Here is a 21,767-nt window from a genome sequence, read left to right as displayed (position 1 = left end):
GCTGGTCTATCCCAGCTCGTGCGAGGCCACGAAGCAGTGTGCGCGCGATATGGAATCGTGCCAGAGCCAGGCTGTGCGAGCCCTGCCTCTCGCCTGTTTAAATCACGACCCGTGCCCCTACGCCGGCGGACATCCCCACAACGGACACGCCTACCGTGATTGAAAACTGGGGGGCAGTCCTCGTCGGTCGGCCAGACGTCTCCCTGGGAACGATACCCATCGACGTCCCCGTCGTCCGAAAAATAGGGTTGATCCGGTTTGGGAAGGCGTGTGGCCTTCAACCTATCAACCCTTCTATCCCTCGCATCCAATTTAAATTCCAATTGATCAAATCTTGCCATAATTTTGTCCAGCGCTGACAAAGTAGGTACGAGCGCCCCCGATCCATTGCGCAGCGCGCTGCTTGACTCCGGGTCGTCTCGTCGTATCCGCTGCCATCCGTCACCGAGGTAGCCACTCGCCGTGAAGCGTCGGGGCTGATCGGCCATGGTTGAGCTCTGGATGAAAGCACCAGTTGTTAAGAGCACAATTCTCTTAACAAAGAAATCCTGCGATTACACTCGCAACACACCAATCCGGCGCCCCGAACGTTGGGGTCGGCGGCTCAATTCGTGGCTGGCGCGGAGAACTTCCTCCGTCGGCAGTCTTCAAGGTTTGATAAGGAGTATTGCACAAGTAATGTGGGAATATTATTTCTTCATTCAATGAATAAAAAGATAACAACCTAGCCCTATTTATAATACTAGAATACTAGCTTAGGGAACAAGAAAACAAGATATGAAAATATACTATGAATCAAAAGATATGGGGAATAATAAAAAGATAACTAAATATTTGGGGAATCCTAAGATATAGGGGGATCGTAACAGAGCCACACACTTTGCAGAGAAGACTTCCAACTAATAGCTGATCCAAACATGGTAAAGACATAACCAGTTTGAGATTTCCTGTTGTCTAGGTTGGTTGCATAATCAGCATCACAGAAGCCTTGTAATGCTTCCCCTTCAGACTTATCCCACCTTCTATACAAAATCCCAAACTTCCCTACTCCTTTTAGATACCTAAGAGTCCATTTCAGAGCATTCCAATGCTCTTTCCCAAATGCAGACATGTATCTGCTTGTAACACTCACAGCATGTGAGATGTCTGGTCTTGTACATAGCATTGCATACATAAGGCTACCAATGATGTTTGCATAAGGAATGTTTTCCAGTTCCTTAGCCTCCTGTTGATTGCTAGATGCCTGAGCTTTACACAGCTTAAAATGTTGAGCCATAGGTGTTGCAGTAGGCTTCACATTGCTCAAGTTGAACCTCTTCAACACCTTGCTTATATAGTCTTCTTGAGATAACCACAGAGTCCTCTCCTTTCTATTTCTGCATATATCCATGCCTAAGATCCTCTTTGCATCTCCAAGATCTTTCATTTCAAAACTTCTATTCAGGCCATCTTTCACCAACTGCACTTATTCTTTGGAAGGTCCTGCTATCAGAATGTCATCTACATAGATTAGCAGATAAGCCACAGGAGCTCCATCCTTTTTCTTAATATACACATAGTCATCATATCTTGATTTAGTAAAGCCACTGACAGACATGTGTGCATCAAACTTTTTATTCCACTGTCTTGGGCTTTGCTTGAGTCCATAAATGCTCTTTTTCAATAGGCGGACCTTGTTCTCATCCCCTTTCTTCACATACCCCTCTGGCTGATGCATGTATATGGATTCCTCAAGATCTCCATGCAGGAATGCAGTCTTTACATCAAGTTGCTGCATTTCTCAATTTCTCTGATTCACATATGACAGTAGAATCCTTATAGATGCATGCTTGACTACTGGAGCAAATACTTCATTGTAGTCTACCCATTCCTCCTGAGTAAATCCTCTAGCTACAAGCCGAGCCTTGAATCTGATGCTCTCAGTACCCACTGACTCCACCTTCTTCTTGTAAAGCCATTTACAGCTAACCAGCTTCATAAGCTCAGTTCTTTCCACTAAAACCCAGGTCTTGTTTCTGATTAGAGAGTCTATCTCATTATTCATAGCTTTGATCCATTTCTCTCTTTCACTGCTAGCCATGGCTTGAGTATAGGAGGCAGGCTCAGAACACTCCAGCTTCTCAGCTGTACACAAGGCATATGAAATAATGTCTGCCTCTGCATATCTTGATGATGGCTTGGGTACTCTTCTGATTCTATCTCTTGCTAGTTGGTAGTCTAATAGGGACCTCAACACCCACTCCGGAAGCACCAAAAGTCGGGCAACCCAGCAAGAGGGACTCAATTCACACTCACGTCACAGCTGCTCCAGCCGAGGCCCAACAGCTCGATACTGTGGCTTCACGACTGTCGGCCCAATCAATCAGCTCGTTATTCCCTGTGTGAAAACTCTCTGAAAATAATTCAGGATCCGAAAGGACCTCAAGATTCAATGGAATCGACGATGCAAAAATCTTCTTCCTCGAGTACTCCTCACAATTCCCCTTACCCTTCTTCTCTTCAAGCACCCTACTAGAGTTCAATGTGCAACCTATGCCAACAAGAATATCATTCTCAACCAACTCTACCTCCCACTTATTTCCAAACGAAGAATCCATAAACTCATTTGAAGGTAGAACATCTAACAGATTCTCATCAACTACACATGAAACTGCCTCTTCAAAGAATTTCGGAGCAAATACCTCTTGTGTGACCTCATTTTGCTGCAGTGACGGGCAATTGGGCTTCCGGTTCATGACTGGGAACACCCTTGTGCAATTGGGTTGCCACTGGTCTAATTTGTTGGCGATGGCGAAAGTTTCTTGGAGTGTGCTAGGCCGTCGTATGAGTACTACCTGTTTCAGCGGAAATTTGAGGCCCGCAATAAACAAAGAAGATAGCGTCGAATCCTCAATGTACGGAGCCTTTTGCAGCAATGATTCAAACGATGTTTGATAGGCTTCGACCGTAGAAGTTTGCCGCAGAGTAGCCAATCGACCGGCATAGTCGCATAAATCAGGATCGAATCGCTGCTTTACGGCTAACAAAAACTCTTCCCAGCTCTTTCCTTTGTTATTTTCCACCCAATACTCCATCCAATCTGATGCTGGTGGATCGAATAAATATTGTGTAAGATAAAGACGATCATCTAATGGTGTGTAGTTGTGGTTGTAGTACGTTTGGATCTTATTAATCCAATCTGGGGCATTCTCTCCGTCAAAACGTGGAGGTTTGAGACTGAGGAGTGGTAGGGCTTCTGGCACAAGCGGTGCTCTTGTGACCGATGGAAGGAACGACCAACCGCGCATAGGTGTTTCGATTGGTTGTTGGTCCGGAGGCTCCTTCGCTCTCACAACGGTGACGGAGGCTGACAGTTTGGCGAGGGTTTCCTCAATTTTTCTGTTGGCTGTTGTTTCCATCATCATCGAACTAGTGTGAGAAGTATGTTGCTGGCGGCGGTGGTTGCGTGGCTGTGATGATTGGAGTATGGATTGAGATTGTGAGGATTTTGTCATGTCGTAAGTTTTGAGAGATTTTGATGGAGGAAGAGTAAACAATGGAAGCACCAGTTGATAGACTCTTGATCTATCTGACTAGAGCACCAACGATTTGTAGTGAAACGAAGAACAAGATAAACCCTAGTTGAAGTGCAAGGGGGCGATATCCGCCAGAACCGGGAATGAGAACAAGTAATTAACTTTATTTCTCAATGAAAATAATGCTAAATAACCACTAATTTATAGAATCTGGAATGACTAAATAACTAAAAGATACGCGAGATATTGATATTGATATACACCAAATCCTTGACTTAGAATAAGAAATATCTTGAGATGATATCTTCAGATTTGGTGAGATGTGCTTTTGACGTCTTCTGCTGGGATGGGCTTTACTCGACATCTAGGCTGCATGGGAATGATTGGGCCGGCAGTCGTGAAGCCACAATATCGAGTTGTTGGGCCTCGGCTGGAGCAGCTGTGACGTGAGTGTGAATTGAGTCCCTCTTGCTGGGTTGCCCGACTTTTGGTGCTTCCGGAGTGGGTGTTGAGGTCCCTATCAGTAAGCCTCTTACAGCCACTTTTAACAATTGTAGGTTTTGCATGTCCCATATTTCCATTGGCATATATGGCAGAGCTCCACGCTTTATAATTTGCACATATGGATAGAATATCAAGAGTTGAAGGTGTAAAAGGTTGGATATGGGGACAAGAAGCTCTTTGTTGCAAGTTAGAGCAAGATACTTTAGACAAACTAGTTTTAGAATTTCTGGTGGAATATGATAAAAGCTGACACTAAGAGCATTTAGTACCCTGAGCAACTTGAAATCTATGGTATGTATTGACAATGGATAAGGGTGGAGAGGACCATAGAAAAGGAGAGAACATAGATTGGATGAACAATGACTTTTTATTGAATCATACACTTCTTTGATGGCAAATAAAGTGTTGGAATGGGTACACAACCGACGTTGACCTTTTATAACTTCTTCGCAAGTTTGTAAAACATGCAAAAACTTGATTTTACTAGCTTCTTTCTTACACAAGTGCTACCAGCAAGAATGCACACGACATTGTTTTTTTGAAAACCAAGATAGTGGGTTATAGTCATATAGAAGAAGATGATAACTATCAGCAAGCACCCTTATGAAATTGGACAGAAAGTAATCCATAGTATTGACTCCATCCATAACCTCATCCAAATTTTGTTTTCCAATGTAATCCAAAAACCCCTCAACACTTGCACACCACAATTGATTGTATGGATCAATATCTGTATATGGGGGGAAAGCTCCCAAATAGAGAAATGTCATTTTGAAAATTTGAGGTAAGTAGTCATAGCTTGGGAAAAATACCTTTGATATTTGATTATGGGAAAATCGGGTATCTAGGCTAGTTTGCCTTTAAGATTACGTAAATGTACCCATTTTGTTATCTATTCCATAAATGGGAAAAACGCCAACCGCATTGGCGTTTCTATAAGTAAATACGCCAACAACATTGGCGTTTTATAATCTCGTCGTATTGTAGCTGTATTTTCGCCAAATACAGCAACGTAAAAAACGCCAACTTAATTGGCGTTTTACAAGAAAAAACGCCAACTGTGTTGGCGTGTTTAATTTAAAAAACGCCAACGGAGTCGGCGTGTTCAATTTAAAAAACGCCAATGACATTGGCGTGTTTAACAATTAAACACGCCATCCGCGTAGGCGTGTATAGATAAAACGCCAACTAGTATGGCGTGTTTTAGTTATGCAAGTATAAAACGCCAACTGAGTTGGCGTTTTTAATTAAACACGAGCAGTGTTCACTTTTATTGGCATATTAGTTTATATTAAAAGTCCAATCAATTTTAAAACTCAATCGTCAAAGTAGATGCTTTGAAAAGTGTGTTGTATTAAACTCTATTTTTATATAGAGAGTGTAAACCAATTAGTTTTCAATAAAATAAATGGGTATTAGTATTAACTAATTTTAAATCAAATTATAGATATTTACGATCCCTCTAATTTTCTTTTGAATTACATTTAATGGGTGCAGCTGATGGTGAGACCGTGGAGTGGTTCTACAACTTCTGCTGGTGATCTCTATCCCACAATCAATTGTTCTAATTGGGATCTATATAGATTTTAAGTTGTGAAATAATATGAATGAAAATATTCCTAGTAGGATCATAATTTTATATATTAATTTTATAATTATATACAAATGAAATGAATGAGTCGAATATAAGATTACTTATCAAATAGTATCATAAATTTTCATTTTACCATTTATGGATATTTACCAATTAATTTCTATCTACTTATAACACTTTCTCTATCTAATGAAATAAATTTATTTTCCACTAACAATACTTTTTGCTTCTAATCTCTCTTTTCTTTTACCAATTTTATCATATTAAAACTCATGCATAACAAAGACTATTTTATAAGATAATGTAACACATTTTTCTTTGAATAAAAAAACTGTAAATTTTAATCAGCCTCATTTGGATACTATAATTATTCTACCAGTTGTCATCATAACCATCCTTAAGGGTGTCCACAGAGGGCGCAAGTACAAGTCACGGTGTTGTCTCCGCGCCGATCCAGATGGGCGTACCACGGAGCAATGAATATTTGATACAACGCTTCGCTGATATGCGCAGGACCACATCACATAACACACTGCAGGCCGATTTGATTGAAGAAGTGTGGGCACGTAGGGGAGGTGGTGGCGCTGTGTAAACATGTTAGTGATTTGTACTAGATTAAATGTAGTGTGTAATTTTAATTTTAATTTTAATTTGAATTTAGTGTGTAATTTTAATTTTAATTTTAATTTTATTCTTAATTTTAATTTTATTTTTATTTTTAATTCGTATAGTCGTCTTCTTCTAATTACGTATAGGCCGATAAATTTGTTCATAATTACTTGAAACATTTATAAAATGAAAGTTGATTATAAAATTTGGGGGCTATTGGAGGTGTCCACTATAGTGGCGGATACAAAATTTTGGGGCTATGGACAACAAAATTGGGACTATGGATAAAAACTAGGGCGGGGCTATTGGGCGTGTTCGCCTTATAGTGGACACTCTAATATATCACTGAAGTGCGAGAAAGCTTGCGTGTGTCATCATAACCATCATAGAGTTTAATACAACACACTTTTCAAAGCATCTACTTTGACGATTGAGTTTTAAAATTGATTGGACTTTTAATATAAACTAATATGCCAATAAAAGTGAACACATTTAATGCAGTTGGCGTGTTTAATTAAAAACGCCAACCCAGTTGGCGTTTTATACTTGCACTCGTCCTTCAAATTTTTGCCAACGGAAAACAGATATTCTGTATAGAGACGCCAGTCCCGTTGGCGTTTAACTAAACACGCCATTCAAGTTGGCGTTTTATGTATACACGCTTACGCAGATGGCGTGTTTAATTGTTAAACACGCCAATGTCATTGGCGTTTTTAACAAATACTGTATTCCAATACAATACAACGGCATACGATGCTAAATTGTAAAACGCCAATGTAGGTGGCGTCTTCACTTGAAAAACGCCAATGAGGGTGGCGTTTTCGCTTACAAAAACGCCAATATGAGTGGCGTTTTTCCCATTTATGGAATAGATAACAAAATTGGTACATTTACGTAATCTTAAAGGCAAACTAGCCTAGAAACCCGATTTTCCCTTTGATTATATGCATCCACAAAGACTGAATTATGTTGTTTTTCGGCCACCTCGGTCCAGTAGTTTTGGGTACTCGTATTAAGCTCTTCTCTGGTACCCTTGTTGGCTTTTGATAGGAGCTCTGCAACTGTCACCATCATAAGTGGAAGACCTTCACATTTTTCAGCAATCTTCTTTCCAAATTCCTCAAGATAAGCTGGAAAACCTTTTTCACCGAACACTTGCTTACTAAGTAATTCCTCACTTTCTTCTTTATTCAACAAGCGAACTACACAAATAACTGGAGAATCTTCAATTCTCAGCCTGCTTGTAAGCAAAATTTGGACATTCTTTTTTCGCAAGCTATCCATTAATCGTGTGTCCCATTCCCATACATCATCTAGCACAATGAGACATTTCTTATCCTTGACTCTCTCTTTCAAGAGTCCATGTAATTTCTCGTCGTTGTCTCTTTAGGTAAGCATTTGGTGGTGAGTGCTGGGATCCACATGCACCGCAATATTTCAGTAGATTCACATTTTCTGCCTACTCTGACCCATGCTCGAAGCTTGAAATGTCTCCTAATGGATAGATCGTCAAATACTTTCTTTGCTAGAATGGTCTTTCCAACCCCTGACATCCCAGTAACTGATACACTTTTCTTTTCAGCTTCTTCATCATCATCATCATCATCATCATCATCATCATCATCATCATCATCATCATCATCATCATCTTTACCTTTACCATCAGTTTTGTGACCTTCACCTTCACTTTCACCTTTTGCAAGAAGATAATCCCGCAATAATTTAGACGTGTAAAGCTCTTTCTTTTAGATATTTCAGACTTTTGCACGGTACTCGGAAGTAATTTCAGAGTGCTCAGAAAGTGCTTGGTATTTTCCGAAGAAATGTGCTCGATTATGGGTGCTCAGAAGTAGTAGTAGTAGTATATTTTCGTTGGAGCGAATGAAAATGTCTGAGAAATTTTACAATTTGATAGAAAAGGTCATTAGAAAATTAGAAAAGAGTGCGCGAATTAATTTAGGGGTAAAATGGTCCTAACATTAACGACTGCACCATAAGCTGCTATCACTGGGTAGAGTCAGGAGCTAGCGGACGCAGAAATAATTATTAGTAGGGGTTGAGATTTCTAAATTTTATTTTAATGTATATTTTTAAATAATTTAGATATTTTATATGGACTTTTACATTATAACTTACACTAAACTTGACTAAATTTAAAAATTATTTAATAGAAAAAAGTATAAAAAATTGTTTCATAGAGGGATTAAGCCCCTCACCTTTCACTTTGGATCCGCCCATGGGTTGAGTGGTTTCTGAATTTTGTATTAGTAATCACGTGTATTGATTAACGTTAAACTTAGAAATTAGTGTAAAGCTTAGCTGGCTACATATTAAGAAAATAATTGATGGTACGAATGTCACAAGCTCTTTATTAATACTGTCTCCATGCTTGGCTAGTAAACATATTGAGGATATTATTGAATAATGCATGCCATAAGTTATGGTTTTTACAAGAAAAGTTTAAGTGTTTTCTATAGCATTGGTGATGTACAGACCTCGGTAATTGCACGATAGAAGCGGCAAATAAGGGATTGCACTCAACTAATTTAAGTGTGACGCTCTGACCATCGAAGGATCATGCATCTAATCGAGTAGTTGTAATTTGTAATTTTGTATCAACTCCCATTAAATAAGATAAGCTTAAATGCTTCAATTTTGAATGGCAAGCAATTGAGATAGATATTTTCCTACATGGTAGAGTATTTTATTTGAAATAGTAAATAAATAAAAGGATGATTGGAAACCTAATGGTAAAAAAAGTCTTGATCGGTTAATTTAATGCTAGTAATGCATGCAAGAATATTCGTATTTGGAAATCTAAGAAATGGACCCTCATAGTGATGGTCTCAATTAAATGATGACGATAGTTTTTTGTTACAAGGAAAAAAATTCAACATACTAGTTTCATAATCCTCAATAAATTAAAATCGAACAACAAATCAACATTCTAACCCCTTCTACTCTCTCATTTTCCTATAAATGATAAATAAAATAAGGCATGGTCCCACCATCATTTTTCCATTTAGCTATATATATTATATGTAAACTATGATTTATATAGAATTTCAATGGCGCAATTGGTTGTGAGGGTTGTCTTGTTAACCGTATGTCCCGTGCTTGATTCCCTTCGCTGTCATTTTTACTTCTGTTTGTTTATGCAACTTTTCTCTCTTTATACAATTTATGCATTATAATGTCGATTTGTTACTAAATTCCATTAATGTCTTCTCTTCATAATCCATCATTATACTATTTATTAAAATTTATATTTTCTTTGGTGGATACTTAAACATCATCAAAATTTCATTTTCATCCATTATACTTACGTAAAAATTTAATACAGTATATTGATTATTTCGAGCTTCCGATGTTACTTACATCGAATAAACCCTATACTATAAATCGTAATTTGGGCCCCTCAGTGTAGAAATCCTAGCTTCGCCACTGACTACGAGCATGCATATATATTCAAAACATGATTTAAATAGCTACCACAAATAAGCCTATGGTTCATATATTTGGTCATACGTTAAGATTCAAAAAAACATTGAGCTTCTAAAGCTACGCATCTTTCTTAGATGGACGAATATTGGATATTCACATCTATCTTGAAGCCAATTCAACTACAACCAGCTTCTTTCCTCACTTCCCTCTCCTTCATCACCCTCCTCACCCTCACCGCCCCGTACGGCTGTACCAATTCCACTCAAGCTCCACCAACTTCCCGGAACATCCCCACAGCTCACACAAGCACCGAGCAACGCCTTCCAAACCGTTCCACAAGATACGAACCCGAGCTCCCCAATAATCCCCTCAGCAACCCCTACAACCCTGCTTGCGTCATCACCTTTATAATTCAACAACAATGGAATTGGAATTAGAGTCTCCAATTCCAATTCCATAGCTCCAATTCCATGTTCCCAAACACAACCTAAACACCTTCCTCATATCACAGCATATCCTTGATACCAACGTGTTCCATGTGACTAAATTCTTCTCCGGGAGGGACTCCAACAACTGCTCCCCACCACTTCCACGCACAGCAATGTGTCAAACCATCCAATGTGAGAGAAGACAGTCCAGCAGTGCTGCTAAAAACACTCAAAAAACGAGTGCATCTTAAAGAAAAACCTCATGGTGTCTTTGCCTCTTCCCCTGTTATGATCACATTCCAAGAAGAAGAGTCGGGATTGGCATCCTTGAAAGCAGAGATGTAACGTCTCCCACCACTACAGACGCCATCCAGAAGCTCGTTGTACAAGATAGTGTCGTTATTAGGCACTCGACAAAAAAGAGTGAACGCTCTATCAAGCGCCAGTTTCGATCCTTTGCAACTTGCAAGACTAGTTGTTACCTGTTGGGTATTTACAGCTCCAACACCAACAAAATGCGACAACTAATAAATCGGGCCCGACTCTAATTACACAAATTAATATCTAATCAAGAACAAGTAAATTCTAGGCTATTACAATCAGATATAACAAAAAAGCATCAACTAATTCAATAATCAAAACAAATTGAAAATCATGCATAAAGCAGAGAGAGTATTGAATATGGGAAAAAGCCAGCAATGTTTTAACAGAAATTCAAGCTGACAATAGTTTTGGTTACAAACATAGTTCAACATTCAGGTTTCATAATTCTCTACAAAATACAACAAATCACAATCCTTGAATTCAGGAAACAACATGGAAGCACACTTGAAAAGATGGGATAATGCGACATCTGACCCATTTTGTTCTCTCATTTACCTGAAAAACAATGAATGAATATTGCATGTGACACTATGCAGGACAAAAACATGTCAAGTGTAAATCAGAAGCACATGCATTAGAGGTAGAAAAGAAACGAATTAATAATAATAAAAAAAGTAAGAAGGCTAACCTGTTAACCAAGTTGAAACTCCAGCTGCGACTTCGCATCACTCATAAAAACGGTAGAATTGAAATTCAAAATCAGATTCTGGTAATTTCGCGGCAGATTCGTAAACTAAGGGATTGCAATCCACTATTTCAATTACAGGTGTTTCCCTTGAGTAACTACTCAACCAATCGAGATGTTTTAATTTGTAGCAATATCGTAGGCTTAGGAGCTTAATCCAAGGGCGGCGTCCCTTTTGAGCTCTCAATTCCACCAAATCAGTGTCTTCAATTACAAGTTTCAAGAAACAACTCGACTCTAGATCCCACTTTGGGCCTCGAAAGGCATACTCTTGTATTACGAGGATACTAAGATTTGGTAGCATCGAACCAATCTCGTTCATGTACTGCCAAGGATACCCTAAACCAGTCAAAGTCAATGTTAATAAACTTGATGGGAACATTGAAAGAGGAACCATAGCCTCCCACTTCATATCAGGGTTCAATACATCAATTTGAAGAACACTCAAATTCTGGAGTTCCTCTGAGATATTAGCCAAGCCACTCAATGAATTGCTATCATCGTCTTCATCATAAGGCTTCTGTATCATAATCGTGGATAAATGCCTTAGATTCGGGATTCTTTTAAGAAACTCTGTAGTGCAACTCTTTGTAGTCACGCCTATAAGAAAAGAGACTTTGTCCAAAATAGCATTAGAGTTAGAATCAGGGGTTGGCAGGTCTCTTTCCCCGACCTCAAGAAATTGTAGGTTTTGCATGTCCCATATTTCCATTGGCATATATGGCAGAGCTCCACGCTTTATGATGGCCACATGTCGACGGATAATCAAGAATTGAAGGTGCAAAAGGGTGGAAATTGAACCAGGGGGCTCTTTGTTGCAAGTCAGGGCAAGATATTTTAGACAAACTAGTTTTAGAATTTCAGGTGGGATATCGTAAATTCGGACCTTACGAGCATTCAATACCCTGAGCAATTTGAAATCCATGGCATGTATTGGAACTGGATAAGGGTGGGCTGGACCATGACAAAGGAGAGAACGGACTGTGGAAGAACAATCACTTTTTATTGAATCATACACTTCTTTAATGGCAAATAAAGTGTTGGAATGGGCACACAACCGACGTTGTCCTTTCATATCTTCCTCACAACTTTGTAAGACATGCAAAAACTTGATTCTACTAGCTTCTTTCTTACACAAGTGCTGCCAGCAAGAATGCACACGACAATCTTTATTTGAAAACCAAGACATTGGATCAAAATCATATAGAAGAAGATGATAATTATCAGCAAGCTCTCTCAAGATACCGAACATAAAGTATTCCATAACCTCACCCAACTTTTGTTTTCCAATTTGTTCACAAAACCCCTCAGCACTTGCATACCAAATGAGATCGCGTGGATTAATATTCGTATATGGGGGGAAAGCTCCCAAATAGAGAAAAAACATTTTCAAATTTTGGGGTAAGTAGTCATAGCTTGGGAAAAATACCTTTGATATTAGATTATATGCATCCAGAAAGACTGAACTTTGTTGTGTTTCAGCTACCTCGGTCCAATATTCTTGGGTACTCTTGTTAAGCTCTTCTCCGGTACCCTCGTTGGCTTTTCTTAGGAGATCTGCAACTGTAACTATCACAAGTGGAAGACCTTCACATTTTTCTGCAATCTTTTCTCCCAATTCCTCAAGGTAAGGTGGGAAACCTTTTTCACCGAACACCTTCTCACCAAGTAATCTCTTACTTTCTTCTTCATCCAATAAACGTACCGCACCAATACATGGAGAATCTTCAATTCTCAGCCTGCTTGTAACCAAAATTTGGACATTCTTTTCTTGCAAGGTACTCATGAGTTGTGTGTCCCATTGCCATACATCATCCAACACAACGAGACATATCTTATCCTTCAATTTCTCTTCCAAGAGTCCAACTAATTTCTCGATATCATCATTGTCTCTTTGGGTAAGCATTTGGTCGCGATTGTTGGGATCCACTTGAGCTAGAATGCATCTTAATGTTTCAGCGGATTCACATTTTCGGCCCACTTTGACCCATGCTCGAAGCTCAAAATGTGTCTGAATTGATGGATCGTCAAATACTTTCTTAACAAGAGTAGTCTTTCCAACTCCTGCCATCCCAGTCAATAATAAACAATTCCCTTCAGCATCTTCATTTTCACCTTCACCTTCTCCTCCTAGAAGAAGAAAATCCCTCACTTGTTCAAATAGCTCGGACAATCCAACCATCTCTGAGTTGATTCCTCCAATATCAATTCTCGAGGAAAGAGGTTCACCTTCTTCTTCTGGCATATTCAGCAGCTCCATATCGTACTCCGCCTCCATCACCGCCATCCTCTCGATGAAGCGATCAACACTCTGCTGCAGACTCTGCAGATCTACAGAGAAAGGCAAGCGATCTCTCTTGCTTTCAAGCTGTGGAAGAATCTGATCAGCGTAATGGGATTCGAGTAAATCTTCAAATTCCCATATGACCTCTTTGATTCGTTCATCCAAAGCGTTCACCTTCGTCCTGATCATGCTGTACCCAGTGTCCTCCAATTTCAGCAGGACTTTCTGCAAGCAACAGATGGCATCATAGGCAGATCGTAAGATCTCAGGAGAGGGAGGAACCAGCGAGATGCGAGACGATTCAAGAAGACTCTGAATGGTGTTCTTGAGAGAAACGGCAGCTCCATAAGCAGCCATCACCCAATAGGTGGAGAGTTGGTGGTGGTGAAGAGGGAGGAGTTGGCGGTGGCGATAGGTGGTGAAATTGCAAATCAATTGGCTACAAAGTCAGCGCTGCACATGTACCATCGTGCACGCCATACATTGCGCTTCTCAATTTCATATTTTAAAGGTTATTATGGTATTGGAAATGGCTAAACTATCAAAATATTCAAATTATTTAACCCATCTTTCTTAAACAAGTAGTCTCATTTCAATCAATGTCATGAGTTTTAATAAAAAAAATAAATTAGTAAAAGAGCAGAAGAAAAAGTAGATAAATAATTTATTAATATTTAACTGTCACACTATTAATTTTAATTAAAATAATTTATTGATATTTAAAAATCTAAAATTAAATCTAATATCGACATAAAAAAACAAAATGAAGAATGTCAAGGGAAGAAGAAGATAATTTGAAATAATATTAAATTTAGCATATCATTGAAATAATATCATACTGAAACAAGTAAAATGTTAAAAGACGAAATTGCCCAGCAGCCCAAAAGGGCATTTTTGGAAGAAAACAATGCAAAATGACCAATTTTGAAATAAACCCTTAGTCCGAGACTATTGGAGACAATTGACGAGATAAACTCATAATCCATGGACTGCTTTTGTAATTCACTGAAAATAGTTAAAGCGAAAGGTGACAAATTTTTGAAGACGGACAAAAATGAAAATTAGTATTAACAGATTTTCAGGAACGGAGGGAAGTATAAAAGTCAAACAAGTTTTATCCGAATATAATTGTATAGAACAATAGCGAAATATGCAAAGTTAAAATTTACTTTTAGAAGTTATTTATGATATTGATAAGAAGTCAATAAAAGTTAATATAGCAGTTTCCTATTTCTAAAACATTTAATTTGGCAATTTATATTTGTATGATGTATGTTAGCCGGTGAATTGAATATACAAGGATGATTTAAACATTTCTGAAGTGAAAGAGATGTTGAATCCAACGCCAATATTACTTCACCATTAACAAATTAATGTTCAACTATATTTCGATTATTGTAACAATTTTTCCTGATTAACACCAATAATTGTGTCTAGTGGCCAATAAACTAGTATCATTCAGTGGCTGTTTATGGTGATTAGTCATTGTATTTCTTGCTTCTCGAATTGTTTATTAGAATATTTTAGCTTAATTGAGAATTGAGATGCATTTTCAGCCACTCATTTCGAAATGTCAACTGCAAGTAGATTATGTCAACTAGGGTATTATTATCATTTCATTTCAATAGCCAGAATATCAAATGTCAACAACTCATATTAAAATGTCAACAACTAAAAAAATTACTTTTTTATTTTTTTTAAATTTTAAATTTTTTTTTTAATTTTTTAATTTTCGTGCGATGTCATGTTAACTACGATGTGTAGCCTGCATATCAAAACTACAAAAATGAATTTATATAAAAATTTCTTAAAATCAATTAACAAGTAGATAAAAGCATGCTTAACAAAACTAATGTTCGATCCAAACTAATATTCTAATCTTTCTATTTTGATTTTTCCACAAAAATTACTTGTAGTGCTACTACTTAGGAGTTTTACTAAAACTAATTTTATCCGTATGAGTAGGAGATCTCGGGAGTATGTTGAAAATCATGTCGTACACGAGCTAATGTCTCTTTATCACAAGCCACCACTAGGGGTGGCACGATACGGTATACCGCACTCAAAATGTTATACCGCATTACCGTACCGTAAATTGCGGTATAAGAAAATGTCATACATATACCTTACCGAATTTTTCGGTATACCTCATTGCGGTATACCGCAAAATTCGGTATGATTATTTCCGATACCGTTACCATACCGTTTATGCGGTATACCATACTTTATTGCAGTATACTGTACTTTTACATTATACCGAAATAAGGTATGGCATACCGAGTACGGTATACCAAAATAAGGTATGACATACCGTAATACTTGTGTTTCATACCAAAAAATTCTATTATAGCCAAATATTTAAAATAAAATTTCACTTATTTAAATAATATCCAAAAGATTAAAACTACACCATAATCAAATCTATACAGTGGACTTGATTTGCATCTTTGCATATGTGTGTTTGGGGTTGGGGGCGGTTGAACTAAAATATGAAAGCTGGGTTTAGGAATTTTAGCATATTAACTATTTTTTATATAGATTTCAAATACAACATATATATCAAATTTTTGGCAAATAGTGTAAATGCGGTATATTGCGGTATACCGCGGTATAGAAAAATCTATACCTTTACCGTACCAAAATCTATCGGTACGGTATCATACCGTACCGCAACTTGCTGTATACCGCAAATTTGGTATTTTCAGTATTTTTTCAGTACGATAAGTGCGGTATTTCAGTATTACTGTATATTTTGCCAGTCCTAGCCACCACATTCAGTTTTCCAAGACCTTAATTCCTCCACATTCATTCTTCCATGCACGGTTGTAGCAGTATTGACAACATCTAAAGCCAATTCGGAAGCCACCACTTTCAATTTTTCAAGAGCTGCATTATTGATGACGTACAAAGCCAATCCTCGTTCCCATGCAGTGCCCTAATATCCCGTGATTTCCAAATTCTTTACAGACAACTCACACCATGCCGGTTGCCATATGTCTGACAATTTCCACGGAGGACGATCCATGTCCTTCACTTCCCATCGACCTTGATCTATTCCGCTCAATATCGGTTTGTGCACAAACTGCAACATAAATTCTAAAAATGCATCAAATAACCTAATGGTTGCGCCCAAATTTTAAGTTAATGCATATTTCCTTCACACCAAGTTACTTGAGTCGTATACCATTTTGAACTGTCCCAAGATACTTACGTCATTACCCTTTATAGCTAAGAACAAAACTATGAGGGTTTGGTGGCGCACACCTAAACTCTACATTATTGTGATGTTATCAGCTTTGGTCAAAGCCCTCACGGTTTTGCTCTTAGGATGCTTCCAAAAAACATCATACTAATCGAGTTGGGATAATCCATATATATTGCTTGCAACTTTATTAATTCTCCGTTGTGGATATGGTTTGCTCACCAACAAAAACATCTATCGTCCCTTAGTTTATTATCTCTCTTACTTTATTCTTTTCTCTACTTTATTTTATTTATATTTAAATTACTAAATAAAATGTTCCTGAATAATGTGCTGAAAATAAATGTATCAAGTATGGAACAAAGAGATTACCTTTATCACAAGTTTTTCTAACGAACTGCATGCTTTAATCAAATAATACACACCATGTGAAGAATACCAGCCATGACATGCATCTCTCATATCAAGCTCCAACTCTAGATGTTTTATACTTAAATTATAAACCCTAGAGATTCCATGATTAAGATCCATCTGCAAATTAAAATCATATATAGTAATTTTGTACATACATATATAGAGTAGTGTTATAGAGCCACTACCTCCTTAGTGCATAATTAGTGCATAAGGCCATTTTAGTTCATAACACTTGCGACTTATTTAAAATGAACAACAAAATCATTGGATTGAACCAAAACACCGTTAAAATTACCTTCGTGTTTTCAAAATCAATCCAATCTCACTTTCCATTTTTTTATCTAGTGGTTGAGATTTGGTCTCTAGTTATGCATTAAGATTCGACATGTGCATACATAGGATGAAGAAAGAAAATATTACCTTAGACGGAGACATATAATTATGAACATCCGGGGTTGAAAAGTGCAAATCGAGTTTGGTAAGCTTCGGAATGTTACTAAGTTGAACAGCACATCCACGGCTCAAACCATGGATCATCAAAAAACGACATGTCCATCCCAAGCACTTTTATTTGACTGGATCTATTTGAATTCGAGACGTGGTCGACCATATGTACGTAATTTGGTAAAAGGTCAATCCCACATCTAAATTTTCGGAAAACAAGACGATCGAGGTAGTGATGCGGGAGATGTCGCCAACGAGTTGATAGTATGCTAGTCGAAACAGCTTCTTGAACTTTTAGTTGAGAAATTATAGATATCAGAATATCATTGAACAATTCGCTAATTCTATCTTCACGCACAATCTACAAAATTTGTCATACTATAATACATAATCTATGTATGCAATAAATAGACATACGTATAAATCTAATTGTTAAGAAACATACCTTGTACAACCTTGGTTTACTAGGCTTCATCATAGGTTTAGTCTAGCTAATAAAACGAGAGAGTAAAGAAAGATATTAATCAAAGTAACAAAAGACGATTGGTTTGAACAATAGGAATAACTTTCTCGAAATAAAGGTCACACCTATATAAAAAAGACTGGTGAAGAAAGGCAGTGGAAAGACGAGGAGAAAATTATACCGACATCGAAAATAACTAGGAATCAAACTTTAACAAATAGAAAACCAAATCTTGAGTAGCAAGAATCAAATATAGTTAATTGAGAGAAGTTAATTGGAAAATACTAAAATAAAAAGAAGAAAACGGCATGAGATGCTGAGAAAACCAAACCTTATTATACATTCGGGTAATATTAGAATTTATTTATTGCTTTAAATTTATGAAATTTTGAAGAATATAAATTGCATATTACCTTTTAAAGATACATAACTTTATCCCCACTCTTATGAAATTCTATAAAATATTGCACAAATAATTTCTCATATATCTCTAACCTCATGACTTAAACTGCATTATGCAAAGTGAGAACGAACAACGCTAAACCAAACTCTACTCCATAAACTAACAAAAACTAAAAATAAAAATAATTATTAATGAGTGTCAAACTCAATTCGAATTACTTTGTCGTATCAAGTTGACCCGATAAAAAAATCATAATAATGTTTGGCACTAATTTATTAGTTTCGTGTATGTTCGTGTTGATCCAAAATTTATTATCTTCATACAAAGGTATTAATTAAAACATCTCAAAATATATTAGTAGGCTAATGTTAATTAATTGATTGGACTGCAATTAAAAATGGATAATACATAATTTAACGTAATTAATCAGCCTTTATCTGAAGTGCCCGATACGGTCAAACGATTCCTACGACGGGATAAGCACGTGCCGTTCACTTGAAATCTCCTTTGTACCCCTAAATCCTCTTCCCCAATAGCTGGAATAGCAGCAAAATACCATTTTCAACCCTCTTAATTCTCAAACCATTGATTCCATTATAAAGTAGTATTCCAAATTCCAATTATGCAAAAACCGTTTGAAAATTCCTAAATCCCATAAAAAAATCATAAATTTACTACAATTACTCCTATTTTTAATTATGAATGGGATAATTGCACAATAAACAGTAAATGGGCTAGAACGTTATATTTAAAAATACATGGGTGAAAGTATATATATTTTTTCAAAGATTAAGGTCAGGATTGCAATTTTCCATTAATGTTGATATAGTACTATTTAAAATGAAGAAAACGTGTGCAACCGTTGAACTCGTTGATTTTTTATACACTTAACAGAAAATTTATTAAAAATATTTGAAACATATATACATAGATGATTAATCAATTGGGAAGCAACGACTTCAATTAGTTCGACATTCATGTGGACTTTTAACGAGACATGTGGAAACTATTTACGTGCTATTTCAGTTTTGATAATCTAAAATAGATAAAATAATTTTTATTTTCCGAGAGAATAAACTTAAAATTATACTCCATTGTATTTAACGTCAGATTACATTTTCAAGTAAATCTCTATAAGTCTATATCAATATGTTGAGATAGTATTAATTGTGCGTGAATAATCCCACATTATTTAATTTATTTAAAAAAGGTTTGACAATAGATAAATTAATCAGTTTTATTTTTTTAAAATAAATAAGATATTAAAATTTAAAAAGTCGTTGCCGGTACCGAAATAGGCCCAAATCATTTCGTTCCACGAATTAAATTACGTTTATTAGTCATCTTAATTAATTAGTAATAAATGCTACCGAATCTCTTCAATAAACTGTTACGGACGTTCTCCGTAACGAGGCCGGATGGCTAACTTCTCGGAGAGATAAGGTGATCGAACCTTCGACGTGCTCGAAGGAAAGCTCACGAATTGCTGATTTTCGGACGTTCTCCGATGAACAACAATTTGGAAACGAAATATGATATTCTTGTTACCCAAGACAAGTTTGTGGAAAATAATATATTTATTGAATGATTAAAATGATAACAACCTAGCCCTATTTATAATACTAGAATACTAGCTTAGGGAACAAGAAAACAAGATACGAAAAGATACTATGAATCAAAAGATAACTAAACAAAAGATATGGAAGATAAAATATATCTAAACTAAAGGACTACTCGTATCAACTCCCCCACGGTTAAAATCCACCTTGTCCTCAAGGTGGGAACCACGAACCAAAGACGAGAGTTGAAAGCACAAGCTTGGCGAGGCGTCTCCTCCTGGATCAAATGCATACCGAATAGTTGGACGTGTCACTTCACCTTCTCCATAAAAAATCATCAAGGTAGGATCAAAACAGTCGTCAAAATTCAGCGCTAAAACGTGAAGCTTGTTAACACGTCCACGAACTCCCAAACACGCCGTGTAATTTCGCGGCGGGACCATCCGTGCATCGATGGCAAGCAATGTCGGTCGCTGAAATATTCTTGCAACATCACTATCACGCAACTCTCCCTTTTCACCCAAACAATTCCCAACAACATCTTGGGATGTCACTCGAGCAACGACAGCCTTCTTCACTTCCTCAATGGAATCAACCTCCTCTACATCATCTAATAATGCCTCTTCCTCCGTCTCTTTACTCATATCGGGGCTGCACGGTGGGTCAATTTCATCAAAAGATGGAACTTGTTGGTCTTCGAGTCTGCCATCTCTACCTTCCCTAGATCCCCAATTCTCACTAGGCAAGCCACGATCCATGAGTTTCTTTGCTACTGCCTCTAATATGGAGTTCTCTGAATCACAAAGCTCTGCATCTAATATGGAGTCCTCTGAATCACACAGCTCCCCGTCGCCGTCTCGTGTTGGCGAATGCGTGTGAGTAATGACCTCTCCATAGTCGAAGGGTTGATAGTGTTCGGGCAGTGGATAACGAGTTTGGTGGAGGTGGTACGGCCGGCGTCTATCCGGCTGATACGGAGGCGGCGGTGGGTACCTATCCGACTGGTGGTGTTGTGGCCGCCGGTACGTAGGCTGGGTGTAACGTCGATGCTGCTTGTCCCAATCAGCGCCACCACGATCAGGAAGACCGTAAGGTGGTTCCGGATCAGGCCGTTGTGGCGGTCGAAGCTTCCCTAGTCGCCGGTCGTTCGTGTTCATACGCGACTCCAATATGTCCACCCGTCGATCCATACTGTCGAGGCGTGCATTTAATTTGGCAAACCCTAATGTGATTGGGTCGACCGAAGCCTTCCCCGATTGGTCGGGACGACGCGGCTGGCCTATATGCAGCGCCGGCGTCGCTTCCCTCGTCGGCCGTTCCGACGTAGATGGGCCATGGTATGTTGACGGCATGAGTACGGGATGAAAGCACCAGTTGTTACGGACGTTCTCCGTAACGAGGCCGGATGGCTAACTTCTCGGAGAGATAAGGTGATCGAACCTTCGACGTGCTCGAAGGAAAGCTCACGAATTGCTGATTTTCGGACGTTCTCCGATGAACAACAATTTGGAAACGAAATATGATATTCTTGTTACCCAAGACAAGTTTGTGGAAAATAATATATTTATTGAATGATTAAAATGATAACAACCTAGCCCTATTTATAATACTAGAATACTAGCTTAGGGAACAAGAAAACAAGATACGAAAAGATACTATGAATCAAAAGATAACTAAACAAAAGATATGGAAGATAAAATATATCTAAACTAAAGGACTACTCGTATCATAAACTCACTCCATTTATTAGGTCATTCTAAAATAACAACATCAAATTTTTCTATGTTTTATTATTTATTCTTATATGAGAAGTTGAATTTTATTTTCATATATAT

The 21,767-nt window shown here is 37.6% G+C and overlaps 2 protein-coding genes across 3 annotated transcripts; both read right to left on the bottom strand.

Annotated features, from left to right (window-relative positions):
- Positions 1 to 715: 715 nt before the first annotated feature.
- On the bottom strand, positions 716 to 21,333 carry LOC121765070. Its single transcript, XM_042161120.1, has 2 exons — positions 20,114 to 21,333; positions 716 to 866 (listed from the first exon to the last, which is right to left on the bottom strand). Exons 1-2 carry the CDS (start codon positions 21,282 to 21,284, stop codon positions 796 to 798), a joined length of 1,242 nt encoding a protein of 413 aa, XP_042017054.1. The 5' UTR covers positions 21,285 to 21,333; the 3' UTR covers positions 716 to 795.
- On the bottom strand, positions 10,740 to 13,952 carry LOC121765069 (putative late blight resistance protein homolog R1A-4). 2 transcript variants are annotated; one of them, XM_042161119.1, is made up of 3 exons: positions 12,593 to 13,952; positions 11,107 to 12,304; positions 10,740 to 10,973 (listed from the first exon to the last, which is right to left on the bottom strand). In XM_042161119.1, the coding sequence occupies exons 1-2, from the start codon at positions 13,802 to 13,804 to the stop codon at positions 11,144 to 11,146; spliced, it is 2,373 nt and encodes a 790-aa protein (XP_042017053.1). In that variant the 5' UTR covers positions 13,805 to 13,952; the 3' UTR covers positions 10,740 to 10,973; positions 11,107 to 11,143. The 2 variants fall into 2 exon arrangements, with proteins under 2 accessions (XP_042017053.1, XP_042017052.1); XM_042161118.1 differs by having other exon boundaries at positions 11,107 to 13,952.
- Positions 21,334 to 21,767: the final 434 nt, after the last annotated feature.

Source organism: Salvia splendens, chromosome 14 (assembly GCF_004379255.2).
Source record: "Salvia splendens isolate huo1 chromosome 14, SspV2, whole genome shotgun sequence".
Classification (NCBI taxonomy): domain Eukaryota; kingdom Viridiplantae; phylum Streptophyta; class Magnoliopsida; order Lamiales; family Lamiaceae; genus Salvia; species Salvia splendens.
The sequence above is the reverse complement of the archived record's forward strand: the minus strand, read 5'-3'. Positions and strand labels throughout refer to the sequence as shown.